General features: G+C 58.4%; 1 protein-coding gene across 2 annotated transcripts in view; it reads right to left on the bottom strand.

Moving 5' to 3' along the window:
* Window positions 1–15,334, bottom strand: part of MACROD1 (mono-ADP ribosylhydrolase 1) — a 133,234-nt gene extending 117,900 nt beyond the window's left edge. The window contains exons 1-3 of one of the 2 annotated variants that reach the window (XM_024573987.3): window positions 14,888–15,334; window positions 4,360–4,461; window positions 3,681–3,797 (exon numbers count right to left, since the gene is read on the bottom strand). In XM_024573987.3, coding sequence (XP_024429755.3) covers window positions 3,681–3,797; window positions 4,360–4,461; window positions 14,888–15,185 — 517 coding nt within the window. In that variant the 5' untranslated portion in view covers window positions 15,186–15,334. The remainder of the gene's footprint in view (window positions 1–3,680; window positions 3,798–4,359; window positions 4,462–14,887) is intronic. The other variant, XM_053925238.2, reaches the window with a different exon arrangement.
* Window positions 15,335–18,496: the final 3,162 nt, after the last annotated feature.

Raw genomic sequence — 18,496 nt, 5'->3', positions numbered from 1 at the left:
TGGCACACTGGGAACCTCAAGGGCATGAAAGTGACTCAGTCAAGGTCAAAACCCCTCCCCATGGCAAAGAGAAGATGCATACAGTCCAGAAGCTAAAGCATCCCCTGGGGTAGGGACCCTCAGACCTGGAAGAGATGCCAGGCATGGCTCTCCCCAAACACAGTCTGGGGGTCACAGGCCAAGCTGGAGAGGTAGGCACTGCCCCCCAGAACCTCCTGCTCCAGAATGGGGGCCTACGGGGGCTCCCTGGCTTATCTTGCCAGTGTGGCAGCCCAATTTAATTAAGATGGGTGCTGCTTACCCCTGTGGGTAGGGGCCGGGGCTGGCACAGACAGCAGGAGCCTAAGACCCTCCAGGTGCTGCTTGAGCAAGTGGCCTTGGCCCGCCGGGCTGAGGAGGGTCCAGGGGTGCAGGCACTGTGCCTGAGGACTTGGGGGACTTGGTCCTGACCCCTCTGACCTCAAGCCCTGTTGTCTACCGGCCAGGCAGTCCCCCTTCTACCCTCTGCCCTGGCCCCTGCCCCCACATACCACACATTGCACACCACACACACCCGTCACATCTCACACAATGTCACGGTGCGGTGGACACCAGCCCCGCATTTCCAATGCCGGGGGACCAGTTGGGAAATGCAATGTGAATTTCCCAAGTCCTGAGAGAGGCCACAGGCTGGGTCCTCTGTGGGGCACACAGGCAGGAGGACACCTGGCTCCTGCCCTCTCCAGGATCCCCAGCGCCCTCCTGAGGGGTGGCCCAAGGCTCTTCGGGATGGAGTGGGGATTGGGGTCCCAACCCCCCTTTCTCTCACAGGCCCTTCCCAGCTCCCCTGAGGCCTCCCATCCACGGTCCCTGAAACTGGAGCAGAGCCCAGGCAGCAATAGCACCTTCCCCACCCCACCCCCCATTCCAACCACAGGGACAAGAAGTGGCACCCCCACAAAATTCAGAAGCTCTGGAGCTGACCTCAAGCCCCCAGCTCGGTCCGACCTCCACCAGTCCCCATGGGCCACTGACCCCCATGGGGCCCACACTCACCCCTGGCTTCAAAACTAAAAATTTAAAATTTTCCACCACTGCATAATTGCTCACTCCCTTTTCTCATTGTGGTGGCTCTGCGGTCGTCGCTGAGAAGCAATTATTCACGGCTAATGATTATAATCAAGTCAAATAGAATTTAATGGACACGTATTCTCTTCCTGCTTGAAACTTTACATATGAATTAAGCACATATGGGTTTCATGAGGCACAAGCCAGATTTATGCAGCCCGGAAAAGCCCCTCTCTGCCTCGACTTTTATTCCGCCAATAAACAGGCTGATTTATGGGCGTCACTGGGAGTGGGGACTGCGATCTCTGCTGCCCCCTGGTGGGCAGTGGACAACCTGAGCCAAGGCAGTGGGGGCCCCAGGGATGAGGCCCAATGGAGAACCTCTTGTCCCCCAGTGTGGGGCCCTGTGCCAAGACCACCAAGGACTCCTGAAGTCTCACCAGGGCCAAGCTCACCCGAATGCCAGGGCTGGGCAAACACCTGGATGGAGCATCTGGGGCGGGGGGGCAGGCTCTGTGTGGACCCCCAAGTCCAGGGCCAGCCTCAGCCATTCCCTGGGGCTCTAGCAGGGTTCTGGGTTCTCCCTGCTGTGAGACTCTTTCTAGAAAAAAGGTGCTCCCAGGAAAACACGCCTAGAGGTGTTGGGTAAACTGAGGCACGCAAAGGGAGGAGAAAGCTGCTCATCTGTGGGAGGCACCCAGGGTCCCTTTCCGTCGCCGGTGCCAGTGTGATGACTAGGGCATCGATTCTGGCTTTGACAGCGGCGGCAGGTGCTGAGCCCTCCGTTTGTGCCAGGCGCTGCGTGTGCGTCACGGTTCACGAGCATCAGCGCCTCATGCCCCTGACACCCCGGGGCTGGGTCTCTACCACCCCTATCCTGCAGAGGAGATGGGACCCCAGGCAGGCACGTGGGAAAGGGGCAACCTCGGAGAGGCATGGCAAACACTGCTGCCCCCAGCCCAGGGCGGTCCAGCGAAGCCGGGACCAAAGTGCTTCTCTGAGCGTGTGAGAAGCTGCCAGCATCGCTGCACTCGGAGGCCGGCCAGGCACAGGGCGCTTGGCGAGGGCCATTAATCACACCACAGCCCTCCCGAGCTGCCACCCGCTCCACCTGTATCCCACCAACGCCCTGCCTCCTGGTCTGCCAACCACCCACCCAGCTGGGAAGGAGCTGATAAGATGCCCCACTTTTTCCTCTGGCCACTTTGCAGCTCAGCAAGGGAAATGACAGCAGGGTGCCTCCCACACCCTTGGCCAGTGACTGACAAGGTGAGGGACACCGGGCAGGGGGCCTGCGGGACTGTCCCCTCAGCCATAGCCCCAAGGCTTGGTCCTTCCACCCCAGGCCAACCCCTTCTGGGTCCAGGCAACAAGGTCACCCTTCTCCCCTGGGCTGCTGTGACATCTGTCAACCCAGCTCGGCCAGTCTTAGCTCCACATCTCCCCAGATGGACTCACAGACCTTGCTGCCCCCCACCATCCTAAAGGCCCAAGGGAAATGAGCAAATATAGCAGAAGAAACCCAAAGGTGACCCGAGCTCCCCCTGCTCCAGGTCTTCGGGTGACTGGTCACCTGTGTACCAAGACAAGCAATGGCGGGGGAGGGGGAAGACTTGTGTGCCTGCACAGTCCTGTAAACATCGGAAGGCAGACACGTAGAGCAAGGCCACTACCAGAAATGCAACCCAGACCACAAACAAGCAGGCCCGGAGCAGCTGAGCGGCCACCTCTCCCAGAACCCGGGAGCCCAGTCACTTAGCCAGGTCGGCATCGGCACCACCACATCCCAGAGACCCTTGACCACCCCACTCCCTGGCCAGCACTGGAGTCAGACACAATGGCCACAAGCCCGGGGTGGGGGTGAGAGGATGAGATTAGAGATGCTTCTGGGGGTGCCTCTGAGTGGAAGCCCAAGACAAGAGGGTTGGCCCAGGTCCCCAAATATTGCGCTAAGAAAGAGGCTCCTTCTGTGATGCTCAGCGAGCAGGGGAGCCAGGCCTGGATTCAGCCCCAGTCGCCCTTGTCCCATAAATCACTTGCACACCTGCTAGACTTGACTGCATTTGGACGCCCCGCTCCTGACCTTGGCCGGACCACCACTGCCTGGGAGGAGGGCAGCCACCTTCCTCCTTCCTCCAGAGGGGACCGAGCAGCAGTCCCCTCAGCTCATCACAATAAACTGCCAAGCCAGCAAGAGCCATCACAGAAAGCTGAGCCTGCGGCCCAGAGGCCTCTGCCCCGCCCTCCCTCCATGAACTCCCTCGCCGGCTCCAGGTCTGCTGGTGCGGGCGGGAGGCCGAGGAAGGAAAGCGGTGGCCGGGGCACCCGCCTTCCTGGAAGGGCAGCCCGGCGCACTTCCAGCCAGGCTCTCTCTTCCCAGCCGCTAATGGGTCTCGGAGCTGTGAGGCCGCTCAGCCAAGGCGCCCCCGACACAGCGGGTCAGGGTTTCAAGGGAACAGGAGTCGGCTCAGCCAACACACTGGGCTGCTGTGGCGCCAGCAGCCCATCTAGTCTGGCCCCCCGAGCCTGGGCTGGAGCCAGGTGGCGTCCTCCGTGCCAGGCATGGCAGACCACAGCAAAGGTGACAAGGCAACCAGGTCTCTGGCTCCGGCCAGCCAGGAGCCCCCACTCACCAGCGTTGACGATGGCGTCCACCTCCAGCTTGGTGATATCACCTCGGAACAGGGAGATCTTCTCGTTGAGATGCTTGTCCTTCTTGTACTTGGGCTCTTCCACCTTCACGGTCGACCCTGGAACAAGCGGATATTGACAGTGGGGTCACCGGAAGGCCCCAAGGCCAGGCACCTGTGTCACCTCCCGCCCACCTCCAGAGGCAGCCTGCCTCAGGGGACTGAGGACGCCGGCCAGTTAGAACAGCCTGAATGCTAGGCCCTACTCCTTACACCAGCTCACGGTCTCGAGCCCGCACAGCAGCGTGGCACACAGGCCGGGCGTGGACACCACCCACCCCCTACAGGTGTGGCACCGGCCGAGGTGGGTTCGGTGGCCGGCCCCAGCGACCGGTTACCAGGACTGTACTCCGCAGGGCCTGGGAGCTCACCGCCACGCGCCCCTGAGAGCTGCTCCACCACGGCTACTCTCTAGCTCCACAGCCCTGCGAGGGTGGGTCTGGGCTCGGCCTCCCACAGTGCAATGGGGATAAAAACCAAACCCTCCGCGGGCTGTGTCAATAATTAAACGAGGTGATGCTGGCCAAGTGCCTGCACACGGCAAGCGCTCAATAAATGCTGCTGCCGCTCTCCATGGCCTTGTCTGTACCGGTGGCCGGGGGCGCCTCCCCAGAAGGCCTACCTTTCGCTGTCTCCTTCCAGGTCGGGATCTTCTTCAGCCTGATGAAGTCCTGGCAGAAGTAATGTTCCTCCCGCTGCTTGTCACTCAGGCCTTTCAGAAATGCTGCAGGGGCGAGGCGGGGCGGGCAGGAAGGAGAGTCAAGGCAGGCAGAGAGGGTAGCAGTCCTGGGGGCTCCCCCACCCCTCACAGGTCTCGGGGCTCTCGCCTAGTCCGAGGATAAAAACCAGCCCTAGGAGTCCGTCCTTCCCCCAAGCTCCAGGGGAGGGGGCTTGGAGGCAGGGGACTCACCACCTGGGGTCTTTGCCCCGCCCTCTTTGTTCAGGAGGGAAACCGAGGCCCAGGGAGGTACGAGATGTCACTCAAGCACCACAGACCTGAGTTCAGAAATCAACTCTTGCCAGCTGCCTCCACAGCTCAAGGCCCCTAATTTCTTCATTTACAGAATGGGGGTTAAGATACTTCTTGCAAGCTTATTCCAAGCTTACTCACACATGCTGAGGCCAGGAAGGTTGGTGACACTGAATCCATTACACTATCAATCAGTTACATCACCTATCAGTTACATTATCAGTCCATTACATGATCAATCCATTACACGATCCATCATTTACATCGTCAATCAGTTACATTATCAACCTGTTATGTGATTGACCAGTCTCATTATCGGTTACATCATCAATGGACTGCATTATCAATCAGTTATATGATCAATCAGTTACATCACCGTCGTCATCATGTGTAGGCCCAGGACACAGGGAACCCAGACAACCGTCCTCCTCAAACAGCCACAGAACCAAGCAGATCTGCTGCCTGTTCACAGCACACCCCCCAGCCTCAGCTGAGGGCTTCTCACTGACAGGTGCCCACTGGGGCCTCTCCCGGTGGCATGGCTGCTACAAGGGAGCAGCTGGAACTGTCCCCACTCTGCAGGTGAGGAAATATGCGCTCGGGGAGGTTAGGAGGCCACCTGTGTCTGGTGAATGAAAAGCCTGCCCGCCCCGATCGCTCACGGACTCTGGGTCCGCCCAGGCTCATTTCCCTGCTCTGGCCTTGGCCCTGCGCCTGGCCTCCCTTTGGACGGCAGAGTCGCCTAGAGCGCCCCTGGGAGGGATCACTCCTGAGCGGTGGTCCAGGTTTGTGGCTCACGGGTTCCCCCTGCTGGCCTGAGGCCACCTGGGTGCCCAGGTGTTGGGTCCAGCCTGCACTCGGCTGGACCACACACTCCCCAGCAGGGGCAGTCCCCACTGACCACTGTAAGGTGGGAGACAACAAACAGCAAAGGCCAAAGACAAGGGACTTGAAAGGCATCAGAAAGTGTGCAGAGGTGGGAGGGCCTTTGGAGGAAGTGGTGGGAGAGGAAGGGTTGCCTCCTGGAGCCTTCGGGGCAGATGGCTGCAAGGGGCAGGTATTCAAGAGACAGGTTGGTGCCCTCCGAGTGCCCTTTTCCCTGCCAAGGTCACCAGGTGCATCCAAGCCTCTGCTCCTCAAGGACGCTCCTCAAGGTGCACACGGAAAGGGCCCCGTTCCTGCCCCAGCCCAAGACAATGGTGGGGTGCTTGTAAAAGGCTCATAGCACCCAAATCCACTTCAATTTTGGCTCAAACCAGAGCCACACGTTCTGGCAGCCACATCCCACCCCTTCCACAGACCCCTACGAAGTGCAGGTCCTAAATTTGGTGCAGACACGGTCCTGGCCCTGGAGAACCTACCATGCGGCGTGGGCGGCAGAGGCTGGCCAGGCTCTACACAAGCAAGCAAGCAACAAGCAGTCCAAGGAAGTACCAAGGAAGGCCGGCCGGCGGGCTGGGAGACAGGTAACCGGGACCCCATCCTGGGAGGCTTAAGGGACACTCAGAAGAGGAGTAGGAGGCAGCCAGGGCAGGGCAGGGCCTTCTGCCAGCAGGATTATCATGTTCGGGTCGTGGGGAAGTGAAATTCAGGGTGTGGGGCAGGGGGGCGAAGGGAGTGGGGAGCACAAGGGGTACAATGCTGACGGGAGGAGGTGGGGCCTACGGAGGAGCCACTGAGTCCTGCCAAGGACCTACATCATCCCAGGGACACCATGATCAGAACAAAAATGCCTCCACTAGACACAGGCTCAGGCCCCACACACATGTGCCGTTTTCATTCTTTCCAAGAGGCCAAGGTGAGCCCCACCGGGGACGGGGCCCAGCACGGAGGGTCCCCTTGGTTACTGGCGTCCCTCAACGCTCACAGCCCATTTCCCTGCCCCCTTCTCAAGGGGCTGCCCTCCTACCAGGTGCATGACCCCATGAGCTGTCTGAGAGACGGGCCAAAGGCTTCGCCTTCAAGTCTCCCTTCCGACCTGGCTGGTGTGGCTCAGTGGATTGATCACCAGCCTGTGAAAGGAAAGGCTGCCGGTTTGATTCCCTATCAGGGCACATGCCTGAGTGGCGGGCCGGGTCACCAGCTGGTGGCATGCGAGAGGCGACCGATCAATGTATCTCACACATCGATGCTTCTCCCTCCCTTCCCCTCTCTCTAAAAAGAAATAGAGAAAATCTTTTTGTTTTTAAGTTTCTCTTCTTTGCGTATTGAGGAGTGGGGATGGCAGTAGGAGGTGGGGTGCTGGTCTTTAGAAGGAGCTAAAGCACTTCTCCAAGCCTCAGATGTCCTCTTTTGTAAAGTGGGGGTACAGGAGGCTCCCTTGTGCATGAAGTGAGAAGGGAACAGGCAAAGAACTCAGCTGCTGGCAGCTGGTACCCCCAGCGAAGAACAGGCTGTGGGAAGGCCAGCTCCATCCAGGCTCTGTCTCTCCCTGGCAGTTTGAATGCAGGTTAGTCAGCAAATAAATATTTATGGAGCACCCACCAAGCCTGGAGGTGGGAGGCTGAGCAGAGGAAGGCCGGGACAGCTTCCTGGAGGAAGCACCCCCCGACTTCTCTGGTCTGCCCCAGGAGCTGCAAATCACTAGAGAAAATCCCACTACCGAGCACATGGCTCCCTCTAAATTCTTGACCTCTCCCTGGTGGCCCGTCTTCCGGGCCCCTCCAGCTGCTGCTTCAGAAGTGGGGGCCTCCCGCCCCCATGTCCCTTCTCCAAAGCCTCCCCCGCTGGTCCACCAGCCATCAGATGCTGCCTCCTCCACCCACCACGCCAGCACCCCCCCCCCATCTGCCCGCACCTCATCCTCCCTTTCAGTCACTGGGCTTGAAGGTCCCTCCTCCCGGCCCAGCCCACCTGGCTCACCTTCCCGAGGACTGGCTCCAGCAGCCCCCCTCCACTGGACTGTCCTGTCTGCCCTCAAACACCCTCTGGTGTCCCATCTTCCCTGAAACACCCTCTGGTGTCCCATCTTTTAAAGCAAGACTCACTCAACCTTGCATTCCACACCCCACAGCTGTGGCCTCATTTCTCCTCCACTGTCTACATTTCCTCCCTCCCACGCTCCCCCCAGCCCACAGCTCTCTAGCCCCTCCTCTCCATCAAGGCCAAGGTCAGAGACATCGCCCACGTGGCCCATCCTGTCCTCCCTTGTGCACTCAGCACCTGCAGCCCCTTTGTCCCCATAGGAACCCCCCTCCTGGATCCCACCGGGCTTGCTGGCCTTGCTGCCTCCCCTCTTCCTTAAGCCACCCTCCCAGGTCTTCACAGCAATTCCACGCACTCAAAAACCTTCATGCTCACGATCCCAAGCCACACCTCCAGCTCCTCGTCATCTTCTGAGCTGCTAAGATTTATCCCTTCAGAACCCAAGAAAGCAAGCCTTCTGCTCACCCCTGCCAGGGGCCACACCTCCACCATCGCTCCCGAGAGCCCGCCAAAGCCCCCAGCCCCAGCTGACTCCCGTGTCCATCCAATCGTCTGTTCCTCACACAGCAGCCCTGGGAGCATAGGAACGTAAGTCAGAAGTCATCTCTCTGTTCAAAGCTCAGGTCAAACTCCAAGTCCCTACCTGGCCAAGTACCAGGCCTGCCTCTCCCCCTGAGCTCCTCCTGGGCTACCCTGCCCATGACACTTCCTTCTGCCCCTGCAGCTCACCTGTCAGTCCTTCCAACAGCCAGGCTGTTCCCTGCCTCGGGCCTCTGAACTGGCTGTGCCCCCCACACCCCGGACTTCTTTTACAGGCCCCTCCTCCCTGTGCTCCCCCTCCCAGAGCCCCTTCCCCGATGGTCAATGCTTTGTTCCTAACTTGACCTTGGCCACACTGTCTCTGCCCCATTTACTCCGGGTTCCCACCCCGGCACAGTGCCTGGCATGTGTGAACACGTGGGACGAATCGATGAGCACATGAGCTGAGGCCTGGACATTGAGGGCAAGTTTTCTCAGAGAACAGTCTTCCAGGCAGAGGGAACAGCCGGCACAGAAGCCCTGAGGCAGGAGGCAGCATTTGGGTGGAGAAATGGAGGGTAACCCAGAACAGCTGCACTGGGGAACAAAAGCTGCACTGTGCCCCATCCGAGGAACAGCAACGGCCCGCGGAACACGCTGGCCCCGGTCCAGGCCGTTGCTGTGGCTCCCACTCCTCTTCCGCTCCCTGGTCCCACTGGCTTTGGGCTCCTGACCTCCCAACATCATGGTCATGGCAAGTCGCCCAGCCTCTCGGAGCCTCAGTTTTCTTGTCCGTGGAGCAGGGACACGGAGAGCCTTCCCTGGAGCCTGGGCTTGCTGTGATGGCAAAGCCGGCTGTGGGGATATTTGAAAGGCTGCAAAATGCAATCCACGCATCGGAGAGAAACCCTCCTTCCTGCGAGTAAGAAGAGACTCAGAACAAAACAAGACAAAAAAATTTTTTTCAACTTGGGGCAGTGAGTGGAAGAGCTTTTTAAATTACTTGGGTCCTTATATTTGCCACCTTGCACAACTGTGACCAAAGACATCCCCCGTCCGAGGCCTCGGAGTGCCCAAGGGCAGGGACCCCCAGCCTGCTGGACTTCCTGGGGGGCCAGGAAGTGAGTGCACCCACTGTGACACCAGAGAGACTGGGCAGCTGGGGCCCAGACTGATCCCACAGGACGCCCACGGGCTGAGTCCCCCTGCCTGGTGCAGGCCCCGGGCCACCGCCCACAGAACTGGTCTGGGGTGCCCGGAGACAGCTCAGGTCCCCACCATCTGGCACATGCCACCACCTGCCTTTCCAGAAGAAGCAGAGCAAGCTTGCCCAGCCACAGGCAAGCCCGGGCAGGGTGCGGCCCTGGGCTCTCCTGCACTTCCCAGTATCTGTGGCCTGGTCCGAGTGACCAGCGAAGTCCAAGACAGCCTCACTTCTCAGAGATGACACAGGAAGACAACCAGTGCTCCTAGCTCTGCCACCAGCAGCTGGGTGCTGACCTGGGGACACCCGTCAGCCTGTCTTTCCAGCCCAGCGTGCAGGGCCCCGCGTCCTCATCTCCAAGTTGCTGCAGCCTGGTGGATCCCTGAGGAGCTACACACTGCCCTGGTCTCCGTACGGGGAAGAAGACAACAGCATTCTCACCAAGTGCCACCGTCATCATCTCAGCTTCCTGTCGGCGGGGCTGCCCCCCAGGCCCTCCTCACTCGCTCTGGGAGGAGAAGCAGGGCCCCTGGGCACATGCTCCAAGCACGTAGGACGCGTTCCACCTCCTTTTGCCCGAAAGACAGATGCAGACGTAAAGCCCAAGTGAGTTTTATTTTTCTTATAAAAGATGTACAACAGAGGTTTTAATTTTCTTTCTTTTCTGGAGAGGCGAGAGTATTTCACAGCTCAGTGAGACAGGTGTTGTAAAAAGATGTTTGCAGTAAATTTTGACGGGGAGGCCTGACCCCGGACAAAGCTTTCATGGGCTCCCGGGCGCAAGCTGCGCGGGAGGAAGCAGACTGCATCAGGACCATAAAGTGCAGCGGGCGAGCGGGGATTCAATGATGTGTTGTAAGAAGTGTCTTTATGGCACTTTGCAAGCCGGCGTTCAGAAAGGTGAGGGCAGGCTGGCATGGAGGGAGCTCGAGGCTCTTCCGGAGAAGGCCAGGTGGGCAGGGCTGATAACAGCCTGGCTGTGCGAACGCGACAGCAGGGACATTAATCAAGTGGGCTCCCCTTCCCCCAAGAGCAGGGTCTCGTCAAAGCCTGGGGCACCAGCAGCAGAGACAAAGAGCACAAGGCCCGTGGCGCTTTTCTGCTCACCCTGGGCCCCTGGCCTCCCTCCACACGGGGACGTGTCAAGGCTGCTCCCTCCCGGAAAACAGGTGGGAGGAGGCCCCTCCGATTCCCAGGTGCCTGAAAATGTCCCAGTTCCGCAGCCAAAGCAGATAAATCGTCCCCTCTGCGTGAAATGACACGGTTGCGAGGAGTCCTCGCCCTTGCCCAGTGCACACTGAGGCTGGAACTTGAGTCTTGTCTTGAGCCACCAGGGAGAGGAAATGTGACCCAGGACACGCAGGTCAGGCTCCAGCATCTGAGACCATGGGAGAGACACGTTTACTCAAGCTCAGAGTCGCCATGGCCCAAACAGAGCAGAGAGGAGACAGGACCGAGGGGGCCACTGGGGACCCCTGTACACTGCGTGGGCCCGTGTACAAATGGTTTTGATGGGATCCAGGGACAACCTACAAAACTCACAAATCAGGTGTTGCTGGTCCTGTTTCACAGATGAGGAAACTGAGGCTCAGGAAGCAGGGGTGCGGGGGCTTGCCCATGCCTGATGGTGACAACGTCTGTTCTCTTCTAGCACACAGATCTACCTCGACTGCGGCCGGGAACATCCATGGCCCCCCTCCTGGAGGCCGGCCCCCTCCCCTGGTGACACAGTCCTCAGATGCCCCTGGTGCCTGACCTTAAGTCCCTTTATCCCCAACTGCTGTCAGAACACAATGTTTCTGCAGTTTTCTGAAACTATGTGAGGGAATTAGGGAAGTTAACCCCGGCCAATGTAATCAGACTCTGCAGAGGTCCCCCCAAAGGACTGAATGTTTCCTACTCAGGAAGGTCCAGCCTGACACTATTTACTTACCTAGAGGGAGAATGGGCCCAAAGAAGCAGGCAGTCCGCTTGAAGGTAGAGAAAAGGGAGGCCCAGAGCGAGGCAGAGTTTGGCCACTGGTCCAGAGGACGCGCTGGGCCGTGGGACTGGGGCATCCTGCACGCGGGGCCCTGAGCGGGCACGCCACAACGCACAGAGACGGAAACACTGAGCAAGCGCCCTGGGAAGGGACTCCTCGGTCAAAGGGTCCACCCCTGGCAGAGCCGCATGCCCAGCCTTCCCAAGGCAGTGGGACCTGGGATCAGCTTCCAAAATCACCCAACCAGCTCCCCAGCTGAGAACACGTGCTGCCGAGCAAACCGAAGCCTACAGTTTGGCTTCCACGTGGCGCCTTCTGTGGGGAGAGGAGGCTCTGCCAAGGCACATGAGGGTTTCCCGACCTCCTGCTCCAATTCCCCACCTTGAACTGCACCATCAACCTTCTTCTTTTTTTCTTTTTTAAGATTTTATTTTATTTATTTTTAGAGAGAAGGGAAGGGAGGAAGAGGAGAGAAACATCAATGTGTGGCTGCCCCCTACTGGGGACCTGGCCCACTACTCAGGCATGTGCCCTGACCGGGAATCGAACTGGCGACCCTTTGGTTTACAGGTCAGTACTCAGTCCACTGAGCCACACCAGCCAGGGCATGAGCATCAACCTTCTGACCTATACATTGGTATCTTGAGAGTTTGGTTCTTGTGTGCTAGTCTTTGAGAGAAGATTGACACAGATGGGTGTTTGGAGGCCTATGTAGACAAGTCCCCAAGAGAAGGGAGAGTACATGTCCAGCAAAGACATTTCCGTGATACTCAGAGCAACTTTATTCCCAACCGACCCACACCAGAAATCCTAATGCTCGCCGAGAGGAACACGGGGACACAGACTATGGTACATCCACGTCGTGGAAAATTACACAGCAATAAAAAAGAAGCTGTCAACACACCCAAATGTGGACGCATCACAGATATTAAGTACAAGGGGCCCACACTGCATGCCGCTGTTCCTATGACGTTCGAGAAGAAATGAACAAACAGAAGAGTAACTAGCTTTGAAGGATACTGATTGGGAAGGGCCTCAAACCTTCCAGGGTGATGGCAGTGTTCTACCTATCGATCAGAGTGGGGAGGTACAGCTGGATATTTTCATATAAGTACTGACGGTACGTACACCGAAGGTCTATACACTGGGTGTACTTCGCTGTGACTCTGCCCTCAGGGTAAATGGGATGTAATGAAGAAAAGGTGTGGGGTCTTCAAGGACCAAAGCTGGGACCCCAATCAGAGGCAAGGTACATACAGCTCAGGGAGTACCACCCAGTGTGGTGGTCTTAGAAAGATGCCCCTAATTCTTTGATGAACTTCGCTTCCCATGGTGGAGCCCAATTCCCCTCCCTGGGAAGGTGGGCTGGGCTCCCTGACGTGGTTCTAAGCCCGGGGATAAATAAAGCAGGAGATATGCTGTGAGGCCTGGAAAACAAGGCCACAAAAAGGAACTGTGGCTTCCGGCTTGGTCTCCTTGTGGTCCCTGGCTTGGGTCACCTGCTCTGGGGGAAGCCCACCGCCGTGTGGTGAGGACACTCGAGCAGCCCCGTGGAGGCCCCGTGGTGAAGAACTGAGGCCTCTAGCCAACAGCCATTTCACGGGAGAGAGCCACCCAGGAGCAGCTCAACCCCGGCCCGAGCAGGTCCCCAGACCACCTGAGACCACGGAGCCAGAACTGCCCAGCCGAGTCACTGCCAGGCCACGGGGCCTCGGAGACTGTGCGATGTTTGCTGTTGAAGCCTCTTGGCTCCTGGGGTCATGTGTCACCCAGCAGCGATGGAAAACGAAAACACATGGAGGTGTCTGTCTCGCCCCCGACAAGCTACTGTCCGATATCTGCCGGGGGCTTCACACCTGGTGCTGGGGCACCTGGGGCCAGGCCGCCTTCCTCATACGCCCCCAGCTGGACGCTGGCCCTTGGGCAGCCCCATCTGCCAGGGTTTCTTCATAGCCCTGACCTTTGCCTGGCACTGCGCCCTGGAATGGCCGAGCTCTCCACCAGTTTTCTCCCCGCAGAGGAGCAGCCCGGTGAGGGGAGGGTCCCTCCCTGTCTCACTCACGGCCGAACCCCCAGCACCAGCCAGTGCTGGCCACATAGAAAGCACTCTATAAAAATGGACCAGCTGCATGGATGGGAATCCCAGCTCCAAGCAGAGAGGCACAGCTGCGGCCTGGGAATCGCTGCTTCCTGAGAGCTGGAAGTTTTCAGCAGCACCAAGGAATGGTGGTGGCAGGGAGCTGGATCCTAGAAATCGAGGCAGATCCGGAGAGGGAGCCTCGGCCCCTGGCCTCCCTAGCTCTGCCCCGCCACCCTGGGCTACGGCTCATTGGCAGAGAAGGAGAAGCAGGGCTCCCTGTGGGGCAGTCCCCCTGCCAGGGGACTCTGCCCGCTGCCCTGACTGGTGCTCTTATGCCCAGGGTTGATGGCATAAGCGCTGTGTGCCCTCACAGAGCAAAGTCAAGTGCTTTCTGCGGGCGCTTTAAGATCCCAGTGCAGGCCACGCAGTCAATGACGGGGCTAAGTCATCTTGAGCTCTACCTCCAATCCCAGGAGGATGCCTTTCCTATACCCCCAACAGCAGCCCGCCCAAGGCCTGCCTTCTCAGCCCCATTGGCCAAAGCCACTTCACAGGCGGGCGCAGCCAATGAGCTGCTTTCCCTGCCCTTTTGAAAGGGGATCCAGCCGGGAATGGTCGCTAGGGCCCAGGGAGCAGACCCTGAAGGGCAGGGGCAGCTGGAACGGGCTCCCCCCAGCTATTTGGGGCTCTGCAGGTCAGGCTGCCTGCCTCCCTGGCTCTGTGCGGGAGTGGGGAGAGGCATGCCTGTCCTGGGGGGGGCGAGGTCACTATTCTCACAGATACAATGCCCCATCTCTGCCCTGCTCCCCAGCCATTCTGCCCTGGGTCCTCCAGGGACTGCTTACAAGTGGCAAGAGGCCAGTGATGAGGGCAAAAGGGCGCCAGACCACGTGCCCAGAGAGGCAGGCCCTCGGGGGAAGGAGGGTAGAAGTGGGACAGGCCTGCCTTGGGAGGCCCCTCCTTGGGGTTATCTGATGCCACCAGGTGGGACTCCAGTCAGAGAGCTATCCCCTCAGCCCCTTCCCTGCCACTGTGCCTAAAATGCCACCACGTGAGAAACCACACTATGCCAAGCATCGGGAGTTCGGGAACTTAATGTCGGCTCTGTCACAAACTCCCAAGTGACCTTGGGCTATTAGGCTAAAGTACTGGGCCTCAGTGTCCCTCTTGCAGAATGGAGCGAGGAGGTAGGTCCTGGATGATCTCTGGGGCTGCCCTGTGACCCATTCCAGCGGGACAAGGCCACCTTCTTCACACGGCCCCAGACACGGTACCTGGAGCTGGCCTGGGGTGAACTGTTTTATGGGGCTGGGGACACGGGGGGCGTGGCTGTGAGTGCGGGAGTCCAAACCAGGGCATAGGAGTCCTTAACCTCCCCAGGTGGAAGAGACTGCTGGTGAGGTGCCGTCCAGCCTCGGAAGGCCCACGTGGGGCCGCCCTCGCCCCTCACCCCCCTTCTGCTTACACTTACATTTTGCCTCCTTCCAGTCGGTGGAGGTGTTGAGGTCCACCTTCGCCGCCATGGCCAGGGGGGGCCAGGTGCGCACCCCAGCTCTCCGCCCCACCGCCGCCGCCCCCCAAGCCCCAACTCCCGCTGGGGCCCGCGCGCAGAGGCCGTAGGCGCCCAGGGAGGCCGGAGGGCCGCACGCACTGCTGCGGGTCCGCGCGGCACCCACTGAGGGGCCTGGCCAGGGGCGCGGGGCGCCGAGCAGCTGCCCCACCGCACGCAGCTGTGCCAAGCGACCGGACACTCGGCCCTGCAGAGACATGAGCGGGCGGCGCGGAGCGGCTCCCCGCCCACTTGAACTCTAATTACGGTGCCCAGGAGAGTCTCTCCCTATTTACTCCGGAACCGGGTGGCGCGTGCCAGCCAGCGGCAACCTGCTCCAAACCCGCGGGCCGCGCAGCCAGAACAACCCAGGCGCATCGCTGAGCACCCTGGAACTTGTAGTCCTGGCCACCGGATGGGTCACCGCACTCGGACACGAACACGTGCGCACCCCGCCCACGTCGCCCGGCCCTAGCCCTCTCCGAGCCCGGCTTCGCGCCGCGCTGGACTCCCTCCCTCTTCTCGTTTGGGCACTCGGAGGTTGTGGGGCCGCGTGGCCTCCTCTCCCTCGGGGCGGGCCCGGCCGCCGCTAACTTTCCGGTCCGTGGAGCCTTTTGCCTTCGGCCCTACACGCGGCCCCGGCCCTCCTCTGCCCCTCGCCCCGGTGCTCGGTACCGAACTGGGAGAACCGGCCACGGCCTCCTCTGTGCGCAACGTTTTGCTGCCAGGGGCCCCCGCTGGTCGCCCTGCGGATGACCTGAGCCGCACCCCATTCCGCCCCCAGTCCCCGGGAGCCCCGGTCGGTCTGGCCTTGGGAAGGTGACAACTGGCGCGAACTGGTATATCCGGTTCGGCTACTACCCTCACGCCTACGAGCCGCCGCCTCCCAGCCTCTGGGGCGGGCGGGTGCGCGGCTGGAGCCGAATCTAGAGCAATCCGGGAGGCTGGGTGGACGGGGTGTAATTTGAGGGTCCAGAACTTGAGTTCAAGTGGCATTTTCCAGTGGAAGAATTGGGGTGATCTTTTTTCTTTATATTTTCTCAAGAATTTTACAAAGACTATGAAGATAGATATTTTTTAAAGATTTTATTTATTTACTTTTTAGAGGGAGGGGAAGGAAGGGAGAGGGGAAGAGAAACATTGATGTGCAAGAGATTCATTAATCAGTTGCCTCTCGCTCGCCCCCAACCCCGGGAACTTGGCCGGCAACCCACGCATGTGCCTTGACTGGGAATCCAACAGGTGACCATTTGGTTCGGCCAGTGCTCAATCCATTGAGCCACACCAACCAGGGCTGAAGATAGATTTTTAATATAAATACTTGTATGTCTTTCTATACCATTAATACTGTTTGGTAAGTATAATCGTGAATATTTTTATAACCTGGGGAGAAGGAGCCTCCCTCCATTCCATAGAAGGTTCCAGTACCAGCTCTGCCGCTCAGGGGCACACTGGCCCCTTGCCACTTGCTTCTTGAGATGTAAATTATGAATTCAGCGCTCAGGTCTGGCAGACCTGCCCCAGTGCTTAGGCTCCTGGCGCTGTGTGTGGCAGCGACCCTGGGCAGGGTTACCGGGAAGATCGCAGAATCTGCCTGTGGATGCAGCTGGCAGCACCGCCACACCGAAGATAGGATTATTAGCACACACACCGGCAGGGAGGAGGATGGCGATCGGACCTGGGAGTGAGGGAAGAGAGGGGGAGATTGGAAGACAGGGACCAGGAAGGAAGGGCCAAAGGTCCCCAACATTCCAGGACCACCAGCCAGGCTGTGCCCTCTCCCAGAAAGGTCAGTGAGATGAGCTCCGGATGTGGTAGTCAGGCCTCCATGCCCAAGGCCACCTCTCCACCTGCCACTTCTCTAATAACTCAACAGAGCAAGGAGGGCCTTGCCAACTGCAGCCTGGACAGCGACCATTTACAGGGCACCAGGCACCAGCCGGCATGGAGCTTTAATAAGCACTCTGTCCATTTGCTCCGCCTCCATTAATCTGGAATGTGTTCCAACTGCCTGCTGGATGAGGCAGCTCTGCCCCATGGCACAGATGAGCGACCTAGACTGGCCCAAGGTCAACACAGCTTGGGAGGGCTGAGCCCAGACTTCAGTCCAGGTTTTTTGGTTCCCATCTGTGGTTTGCAAAGTGATTACACAGATGTCACTGATTCAGGAAATGAAGCATGTGGGTGACCCTGTGTATTTGTTTTCTATTGCAAATTCAGCAGCTTAAACAACACAGATTTATCTTCAAATTCCGTAGGATAAAAGTCTGACGTGGGTCTCCCTGGGCTAAAATCAAGGTCTGAGCGAGCCGTGTTCCTCTCTGGAAACTCTTCTTTGCCTTTCCCAACTTCAGAGACCACCCACGTTCCTTGGCTTGCAGCCCACTTCCTCCGGCTTCAAAGCAGGTGATGGTGCTGCGTCTCTGACCATTCTCCCATGGTGGCCTTCCCCTCTGCCTCTCCTCTGCTTCTCTCATTTCCAAGGACACTTGTGATCACATGGGGCCCACCAGGATAACCCACGACAGTCTTCCAGCTGAAAGTCTGCCAAATTCCATCTGCAACTTTAAGTCCTCTTTGCCCTATAGTGTGACATATTCACAGGCTCCAGGTATTAGGATGTGGGCATTTTTCGGGGCCATCATTCTGTCTAAGACCTTCCCAGCAAGGTCTGGGGAGGAGGACACAGCAAGAGGCAGAGGCCAGCTGTAGGGTCTTGGACCCAATCAGGAGGCTGACTTCAACACTGAGCCCGAAATCCACGTCCCCCACAGCCAGACCACGGACATGCCCGGACACCCTGGCCATCTGTACCAGTCCCTTTCTTCTTGCTGGGACTCAGCTCTGTTCTCACACGGCAGCCAGGATAGAGAAGGTGCCAGCACACAGCCCTCCCTCATCTGGTCTAAGAGAGGCCTGGCCACACGCCCGAGGGGACGTGGGCAGAAGCGTGATCTGCACTGGGCCAGACAGGACCTCCTCATCGGGTTTCAGCTGCACCTTACGGAAAGGGTAAAATTTTGCCGGGTACCACAGGTGGGGGGGGGGGTTCCGGGCCGAGGGACCCACAGAAGCACAGGCATGGACGTCTGTGGAATGCCGAGGCTTCCAGGGGGGCTGTAGCGCGGGGCGTTGTCAGCGAGGGTTTTTAATGTTGGGGAGGAAGAGGCTTTCGTGCAGAGAAAGTCGACCTCCTGCTGCTTGTGTTTAAATTAATACTGTGTTTATTAAACTTATAAATTAAAAAAACTAGTTTTTCTTGAACATCCAAGTGCAACTTGCAAATCTAGTGTTCTATTTATAAATCTAATTTTTATATAAAAATAAGAACTACTTTCCCTTATTATTTGATGAATATTTAATTAACTCACAGGTTCAACAGATTAAGTTCTAAAAATGAATGCTAATTACAAACTTAGGTAATTAAATTCCCTAATAGATTTAAACTACAGTTTGCAGAGTTGAAATAGCTATTCCCCTCAAACACCTCAAGCTCACAACAGAAGAGACACATCCAACAAACATATTTTT

This window comes from Desmodus rotundus, chromosome 5 (assembly GCF_022682495.2).
Source record: "Desmodus rotundus isolate HL8 chromosome 5, HLdesRot8A.1, whole genome shotgun sequence".
NCBI lineage: Eukaryota > Metazoa > Chordata > Mammalia > Chiroptera > Phyllostomidae > Desmodus > Desmodus rotundus.
Note: the sequence above shows the minus strand (reverse complement) of the source record. Positions and strands in the feature narration are given on the sequence as shown.